The following is a 9,146-nucleotide window of genomic DNA, read 5'->3' as shown; positions in this document are numbered from 1 at the left end:
AGTACGAAAAAAGTACTTTGACTTTTTTCATAATCCTTGGTTTTCAATTCTCTTGGAAAATAAAAAGATCTCAAATGTAACTTTAAATAACTTATTATATTTAATAGCCGTAAATACTTTGTGTGCTGGCATTTGAGACCATTTCATAGTATTTAGCCCTTCTTGAATTAGTTAACGAAGTTAACAAGTAATGGTAAGAATTTTTACCAAGCAGTATCTGCCTAACCCTCCAAGGAAGCAGTTCTCTTGACTAAAGGGAAATGGATTAACTCGACCTTCGTTAGAAACTTGCCAACTAATGTGTTATCGTTACTAATGAACTCTTTTCACTTGAAGGACTTTTATTGCTGTGAAATAATGAAGTGCTAAGTACTACCAGTTTCACCAAAGTGCAATGGAGAGACGAGGGCATGATTCTCCAAGGGAGTGAGTTTTCAGAGGAACCATATAATGGATTGTGTAGCAGCATGGAAGAGAGGCCAAGACGGGGATACTATTTCCCTACCATAGTCTTTGGCATCCACCACATACTGCTGGATTACTTCAGAGGGTTTCAACTCCGTGGATTTATATCGAGCAAGCAGGCGCTTGATAACTTTGAGGTAGGTCTCGGTAAATGTTGGCACACTTTACGAGATTTAAAGTTATTGAATGAATAATTTTAGCGCCGAGTCATTAATCCCGTAAAAAATAAAACTTGTAACCAGAAAAAATTTACTCTTGTTAATATTTTGCTTTGCCATTTATCATATCTTTTGAGATCTTTTTATTGAATCTTACTCTGAACTTTAAGTCGCTTGCATAGGCAATAATTTCATGTACAATTTTCTGATAGACGTATCATATCTTTTATAGGCTATGCACAGTGTCATCATGGTAATGGTATTGCTCGACGAATCTTATAAACTTTTCACTGGTTATAAGCGATTCGGAGTGTGGAGGTTAGGTAACTAGTGCCAGAGTTACCTAGATATCGGGGCAGCATCAAGTGTCATTAATATTAATTTATATTCTGCATAATATTATGCTTTAAATTTATTGTATGTTCAATAATAAATTCAATGTTCACTTTGATGTTTTATTTCTCACCATTTTTTACAACCTTCATATAAGTTTTTTCCGAATATGGCGACCGTGACAGGATATTATGACTTTGCTTTGATGCTTGCCCGATGTCTCTCCATTTGCACTGTTGGTGGAACGTTGTTATTATTTTGCATTTTAATACTTTGGTGTAAAGGTTGCGTGAATTTAATCATTTTAACATATTCCTGAAATAAGTTCTTTGCTCGAGAATTGCCTTCATTGGATATTTTTTATATTCGAAACTTTGCTTCCTTGGTAATCTTTATTTATCGTCGTTGGCCTAGTATTGATGCCATCGGTATTTCTTGATGTCAACGTATATTATGTAAAGTGATTAAGGGAATTTTACTTTTCAGCTTCGTTTTGTTACGCATACTTTAGCCTTTGAATATTTATTATATTTGTGATAGGTCAGGTAGTTGTATATATTCACAATGTCTGAACTTAAGAGATTAGTGAATCAAAGGAAGTATATAAGGAAGTGTGTGACAGAACATTTTAACCGTAAGGATAGTTTTCCTACATTAACTAGTGCAGTAAGGGATAAATTACTCTTGCAATTTGAACAATGGCTTCCAGAATTGAAAGACTTTAATAAGCAGATATTAGAGCTTAAGTATGAGGAATGGGACGACGAAGAGGAAGAACGTAGGTCTGAGGAGGAATTGGACTCCTGCCAGGTCTATAATGACAAACTTTTATCTTGCTTAGTGGCTATTAGGAACCTTAGTGTGCCCTCTTCATCAGTTTCCCATTCGAATGACTCTCTTAGTTCCGCAAGAAGTTTGCTTAAGTCTCCCATAGCTCCCCTGCCTAAATACACTAGTTCTGATGACGAGGACCTAGCTAGATTTTTTGAAGAATTTGAAGACACTTTAAGTAAATTTGAATACCCTGAATACGATAAACTCGTTATTAAAGCAGCAGATCTCAGGCAGGGCCTTAGTTTTAGTAGAGTCCTTGGAAGCAGATAAGCAGGGATATTCACATGCAAAGCAATTACTACTGAAAGCTCTAGCTTCGGATGACACACAGAAATTTAATGTTTTGAGGCAGTTATCCCATTTGAAACTTTCTAACAACACTGATCCATATGAATTTATCTCTAAGGTTAGGTTAATTATGGAAAGAATACGCAAATTGAAAATTACTGTGGACTGTATACTTCAGTTTTTTATATGGGAAGGATTGAATGATGCATTTAAGAATCATTTGATTCAAATTACTAACAGCTCCAAGCCAACGTTAAATGAAATTGTAGACAAGTTTTTTGAAGCTAGTGAGCGTTATTGTAGCCAGTCTAAGAAAACTAAAGAAGTCCCTAAACAATTTTTCCCCAAAGTATCAAATGCTAGTGACCATGGAGCTACCAGCTTAGCTGTAGATGTAAAGTATGAAATAAATAAGACCTTTAAGCCTTGTAGTATATGCACTAAAGTAGATGGTAAACCAGCTGATCACCCTATCCACAAGTGTGCCAAATTTGACTCTGCAGAAGCCAAGATAGATAAAATAAGAAAATTGAAAGGATGCCTAAAATGTTCTAACCTAAATCATCTGAGTAAATTTTGTAGGTATAGGTTCAATAATAAATGTAAGTATTGCTCGGAGTGGCATTTCAGTTTCCTGTGTATTCGGTCTGTTGATGGCAATCAAGTCGCAAATAAAGATGGAAATAAACCAGATAGCCAATCTTGTACAGATAAGGGTAAAGATAAAGCAAAATCCAAGCCTAAGGAAAATAAGGAGATATCTGGCTCAATGGTTAACATTGTGGAAGCTTTCCAGAGTGATTCTGACATGCAGACTGTTCTTCCCACTTTTACTGCTACCTTGGATAATGGTTTAAAGTTAAGATGTTTAAAAGACAGTGGCTGTCAGTGTAACTTCATTTTGACCGATATTGCGGACAGTTATAATTTACCCACATTAAGGGAAAATATTTCTCTAACAGTAAATGGTATTAACACTACTCAGAATTATACTACTAAGCTGATTGAAGTAAGTTTACAGATAGGGGATAGGCTTAGAAAGATTGAAGCACTGTGTATACCTTCTATTAATGTAAAGTTAAAACTTCCTAAATTAGGTAAGGTAGTAAGTGGTTTCAAAGAAAGAGGTTATTTGTTGGCAGATGAAAGCTTGTCAAATGATTCTTGTGGTATCCAGAGTATTCAGTTAATTCTTGGCACTCGCTCAGCATACTGTCTTCATCAGCAGGAACACTTGTTTGGATCAAACTTAGAATCTCTATATTCTGAAACTCCTGCTGGAGTATTGTTACATGGTAATGTGGAACAAATATTGAAGGATTTAACATTTTTACCTTATGTTGGAAGTTGCTTTCAAGGATTGGTTCAACTTTCAGATCACAACTTAGTTGGTAGCATTTTCGGGAATGGTAATACTTGCCTTGTTTCGGATTGTGCTTTTAAAGGTACTGTGGATCCCGTTAACATTAATGTATTTGATGATAAGGGGGATATAATTGAATCTCAGCTTATCAAGGCAGCTAACCAAATTTTAGAAGAAAGTTGTCATAGATTTGTAAAGTCGGAACCTAATGATTCTGAGAGTTCTGAAATAAATAAGGAGTTGGTTAAGTTTTCCCTTGAAAATATGAAGAGAGATAAAGAAGGTAGAATTGTTGTTCCTTTATTTTGGAATCCTCAGGTGTCCCATTTATTGGGTTCCAATCAGGGATTGGCAGTTTCAATTTTAAAGTCTAACTTGAAAAAATTGCAAAATAACAGGGATAAGCTATTGATAATGGATAAAGTTTTTAAAGAACAGGAAAGTATGGGGATCATAGAGCGCATTAATAACCTTCCCGAATTTATCAGAAAGCACCCTAACCATAGCTTTTTGCCTCACATGGGCATCTTTAAAATGGATCGCGAAACCACAAAGTGCAGGATAGTGTATTTGTCTAATCTTTGTCAGCAAGATTCTAGTAAACCTTCCATTAGTCACAATCAGGCTATATATTCAGGACCAAATCTAAACCAGAAACTTTCTTCTGCTATATTACATTTGAGATTTGGACAGAAGTTATTATGTTTTGATTTGTGTAAAGCGTTCAATAATCTTGCCTTGAATGACACAGATAGCAATAGGCTATTATGCCTATGGTTCAGAAATGTAGAGAAGGAAGACTTTACCGTTGTGGGATACAGAAATTTAAGATTAAGTTTTGGCTTAAGATGCAGCCCTGCATTACTGTTACTTGCTCTATATAAGATTTTAATTTTAGATGTAGACTTTGATGATAGTAAACTTTTACAATTGAAGAGGATGATATATCAACTATGTTACATGGATAACTGTGCAGTTGCCTATGATAGTTCTGAAGAACTTCTCTGGGCATACCAACAACTAGAAAGCATTTTTGAGCCTTACAAGTTTTACCTGCAGCAGTACATCAGTAATGATTTTGCATTGCAAGACCACATAGATAGTGAGCTTAGTACAGAAACCAATGAAAAGGTAAAATTACTTGGGTTGTCATGGGATAGGAAGCAAGACAGTTTATCGACTAAACCTATTAGTCTTAACATACAAGCTCGAACAAAACGGGAAGTATTGCAGTCTATTGCCTCCCAGTATGATCTCTTTAACTTTAATGGCCCTATTCTTAATCGTTCAAGGCTATTTTTGCATCAGTTACAGTGCAACAAAGATCTGGGCTGGGACAATGAATTAGATGCCGATGTTAGGAGGCAATGGCGGAATATTGCCAAACAAGCAAATGCTGCTTCTGTTGCAGAGATACCAAGAGTCTTTGGGAGTAGAGAAGATACTTACCGGCTATTGGCATTTTCAGACAGTAGTAAGCAGATGTTTGGTGTAGTCATTTACATACAAAATATTCCCACAGGAAAGGTCGCTTTTGTCTTTGCAAAAAATAGGATAGTAAACAAGCAAATGGAATCTAAAAGCATGCCATCTCTGGAACTGCAAGGAATAACTTTGGCCGTAGAAGAAATTACATGTCTGTATGAGGAGTTATCCGGAATTTCTTGTATGATGCCAATCAAAATAAGAGAGTTGATAGTGTACTCGGATAGCTTCGTTGCCCTTTCCTGGGTACATGGGTTTTCTGCCAAGCTTGATAAAATGCAGAAGTGTTCAGTATTTGTTCAAAATAGGTTACACACAATAAATGAACTCTGTAATAAACACCCGATTCATTTTTCTTTTGTGTCAGGTTGTGAAAATCCAGCAGATTGTATCACTCGCAGCTTATCTTTTAAGCAGCTTAAAAAAACTAACTACTTTTCAGGTCCCAAATTTCTGCTTAATGAGACAGAAGGTCAGCTGAACAGGGAATCTATCTTGGATTTTGTAATACCTGCCCTTCCGGTAAAGCAAGATTCTCCTGTTGGTGTTGTCCAGTCTTATCATGGTACTATAACTACAAAGATTGAGGAGCATACCGATGCTTTATCAAGATGTTCTAGCTACCATAAAGTTGTTTCTGTTTTCCGTAGAGTACTTATCTTTGTTAATAACTTGAAAATGAAACTAAAACTAAAGGATCCTGTTAAGTTTGGACATATTAGCTGTTTTGATATTAATCATAACTTCTTTGCAGAGGCTACAAAGATGGTAATAAGAAGAGATCAGCAGAAGCACTTCCCTGAAATTTTTGAATATTTTGAATCAAGAAACCTGTTGCTCAAAGATATTCCAAAGTTAGTTGGACAGCTCAATGTTTATGTGGATCAGGAAGGCCTGTTAAGGGTACGTAGCAAAATGCAGAAACTGAAAGATGACCGAAGGATGCGATTTCCATTGCTAATTTCTAAGGATAGTTTACTGACTAAATATATTGTATTAGATTATCATGAACGTTTTTTACATGCTGGATGCTATAGGCTACTGGCTGAAGTACGTAAGATATTTTGGATACCTAGATTTTTTTCAGTTGTTAAAAGGATAATCCGCACATGTGTCATATGCCGTAGGTTTAATGAGAGGACAGTTAATCTTAATCAACACTGTTATAGAGATTTTAGGATTAATCCCCCAGAGATTCCTTTCCGCTATATTTTTGTAGATTACATGGGACCCTTCTTTGTACGTTCCAGTGGGAAAAAAGTAAAAGCATGGATAGTATGTTTCACATGTACATGGAGTAGAGCTATAAATCTGAAGGTGTGCATGGACTTGAGTGTTAAAGAGTATCTTAGAGCCTTCCAGCTTCATACATTTGAGTTTGGACTACCAAATTTGTGTATTTCCGATCAAGGATCTCAGTTAGTAGCAGGAGGCAACGTAATTCTAGATTATCTAAAGGACCCAGAAGTTAAACTCTATCTAGAAGAGAATGGCATAAAGAACCTTCAGTTTGAACAGTTTTTCAAAGGGAACTCTGCTCTTGGTTCAATGGTTGAAAGTTGTGTGAAACTTACTAAGAGATGCTTATTTGGAGCCATGAGAAATAATGTTTTAGATATAAGGGATTTTGAGTTTTTAATATGTCAGACTGTCCATTTATTGAATAGAAGGCCAATAGCTTTTAAAGAGGCATTAAGAGATACAGATATAAACAAATCACTTCCTGATCCCATAACACCAGAGTGTCTAATTAGGGGTTATGACCTTGTTTCAGTTAACTTAATTCCTGAGCTGCAAAGACATCCAGGTCTAGAATTGGATGAGGACTATCTAGTTTCTCCTTGTGATAAAGTTAAAGAAAACTACACAAAACTGCGTAAAGTCAGAAGTCATTTGATTAACATTTATCATGAAGAATTTTTGGGTAACTTGACAAATCAAGCTGTAAATGCGAAAGACAGATTCAAACCTGTAAAACATACACTTCTTCAAAAGAATGATGTGGTTCTAATTAAAGAACCATATAGTAAGCCAAACCAATACCCAATGGGAATAGTCCATGATGTAGTTCTCAATGAGCTTGGGGAAGTTACTGGAGTTACCCTACTGAAAGGCAGAACTGGGGAACTTACTAAGAGACATTCATCTAATCTAATATTTCTTTTCAGACCTGATGTTTCTTCAAATGAAGATAAAGACAGTCCTAATTATGACTCTAATGTTTCTAATCTGGCCAACAACCGCATTCTGGGAAAGCGTAAAGCGGCAAAGATTAGTGCTCTGAAGACCAGACAAATTTTACAGTAAAGTTTGTCTGTGTAGGCTTTTTTATTTATTATTGGTGATGGTAATTTAAATAATTTTGGCAAATATTAGAAAAAAAAAAATTCTGGTAATGTAAATACTTTTGGTATGTTTAAAAATTCAATCCTGTTTTTATTTCATAACAGGACTGAATGTTTTGGGGGGAGTGTGTTAAATATATTTTTTCTTTCCAACTTCAGAATCCTTGTATTCTCGTTTTCTTTATCTTGTTAAATATATTGTTTTTATCTTTTCTTTCCAACTTCAGAATCCTTGTATTCTCGTTTTCTTTATCTTGTTAAATATATTGTTTTTATCTTTTCTTTCCAACTTCAGAATCCTTGTATTCTCGTTTTCTTTATCTTGTTTATTTTTAGTACGAAAAAAGTACTTTGACTTTTTTCATAATCCTTGGTTTTCAATTCTCTTGGAAAATAAAAAGATCTCAAATGTAACTTTAAATAACTTATTATATTTAATAGCCGTAAATACTTTGTGTGCTGGCATTTGAGACCATTTCATAGTATTTAGCCCTTCTTGAATTAGTTAACGAAGTTAACAAGTAATGGTAAGAATTTTTACCAAGCAGTATCTGCCTAACCCTCCAAGGAAGCAGTTCTCTTGACTAAAGGGAAATGGATTAACTCGACCTTCGTTAGAAACTTGCCAACTAATGTGTTATCGTTACTAATGAACTCTTTTCACTTGAAGGACTTTTATTGCTGTGAAATAATGAAGTGCTAAGTACTACCAGTTTCACCAAAGTGCAATGGAGAGACGAGGGCATGATTCTCCAAGGGAGTGAGTTTTCGGAGGAACCATATAATGGATTGTGTAGCAGCATGGAAGAGAGGCCAAGACGGGGATACTATTTCCCTACCATAGTCTTTGGCATCCACCACATACTGCTGGATTACTTCAGAGGGTTTCAACTCCGTGGATTTATATCGAGCAAGCAGGCGCTTGATAACTTTGAGGTAGGTCTCGGTAAATGTTGGCACACTTTACGAGATTTAAAGTTATTGAATGAATAATTTTAGCGCCGAGTCATTAATCCCGTAAAAAATAAAACTTGTAACCAGAAAAAATTTACTCTTGTTAATATTTTGCTTTGCCATTTATCATATCTTTTGAGATCTTTTTATTGAATCTTACTCTGAACTTTAAGTCGCTTGCATAGGCAATAATTTCATGTACAATTTTCTGATAGACGTATCATATCTTTTATAGGCTATGCACAGTGTCATCATGGTAATGGTATTGCTCGACGAATCTTATAAACTTTTCACTGGTTATAAGCGATTCGGAGTGTGGAGGTTAGGTAACTAGTGCCAGAGTTACCTAGATATCGGGGCAGCATCAAGTGTCATTAATATTAATTTATATTCTGCATAATATTATGCTTTAAATTTATTGTATGTTCAATAATAAATTCAATGTTCACTTTGATGTTTTATTTCTCACCATTTTTTACAACCTTCATATAAGTGTTTTCCGAATATGGGATAATCACCATTGCTAAAATGTTTGCCCGAGCTGTTATCTTTCCTAACAGTGCTATCTTGATGGTGTTGGGTAGCGTGCCAATGTCTGTCTCTGTGTCCGTCTGCTGGTCTGTCTGTCTGTCTGTCTGACACTACGACATGAGGATCAAAGAGAAATATTTTCGGAAGACTCATATTTTATCTTCTGTTTGTATCTATTAGAGAAATTGGGTAGAGGGGGCCAGTAATTTGTTGCATGATGATATGCTCTACGATGTTTTACACGCACATACAACAACGCACAGACACACGCACACGCACACACACACATATATATATAAATATATATATATATATATATATATATATATATATATATATGTATATAGTATGGAGACAGAAGAATGAAGGAAACACCATTGTTAACAATAG

The 9,146-nt window shown here is 35.3% G+C and overlaps 2 protein-coding genes and 1 long non-coding RNA gene across 3 annotated transcripts; all 3 read left to right on the top strand.

Moving 5' to 3' along the window:
• The first annotated feature begins 75 nt into the window (after positions 1-75).
• On the top strand, positions 76-1,068 carry LOC137640636 (uncharacterized). The gene is made up of 2 exons (XR_011044428.1): positions 76-602; positions 856-1,068. It is a non-coding gene; the product is annotated as an uncharacterized lncRNA (long non-coding RNA).
• Positions 1,069-1,430: 362 nt separating this feature from the next.
• Positions 1,431-6,059, top strand: LOC137641236 (uncharacterized). The gene is given in 3 exon segments (XM_068373671.1): positions 1,431-1,996; positions 1,998-5,829; positions 6,054-6,059. Coding segments are annotated over 3 exon segments (4,314 nt in total). The 5' UTR covers positions 1,431-1,520.
• LOC137640635 (uncharacterized) lies at positions 5,934-8,673 on the top strand. The gene is made up of 2 exons (XM_068373136.1): positions 5,934-8,207; positions 8,461-8,673. The coding sequence occupies exon 1, from the start codon at positions 6,151-6,153 to the stop codon at positions 7,231-7,233; it is 1,083 nt and encodes a 360-aa protein (XP_068229237.1). The 5' UTR covers positions 5,934-6,150; the 3' UTR covers positions 7,234-8,207; positions 8,461-8,673.
• Positions 8,674-9,146: the final 473 nt, after the last annotated feature.

The sequence above is a fragment of the Palaemon carinicauda genome, chromosome 5, assembly GCF_036898095.1.
Source record: "Palaemon carinicauda isolate YSFRI2023 chromosome 5, ASM3689809v2, whole genome shotgun sequence".
NCBI classification, from domain to species: Eukaryota; Metazoa; Arthropoda; class Malacostraca; order Decapoda; family Palaemonidae; genus Palaemon; species Palaemon carinicauda.
This window is presented reverse-complemented; position numbering and strand designations above follow the sequence as displayed.

What these genes read in the sequence shown, in the direction of transcription:
- LOC137640635 (XM_068373136.1), top strand. Translation starts at nt 6,151, where the DNA reads ATGGGACCCTTCTTTGTACGTTCCAGTGGGAAAAAAGTAAAAGCATGG.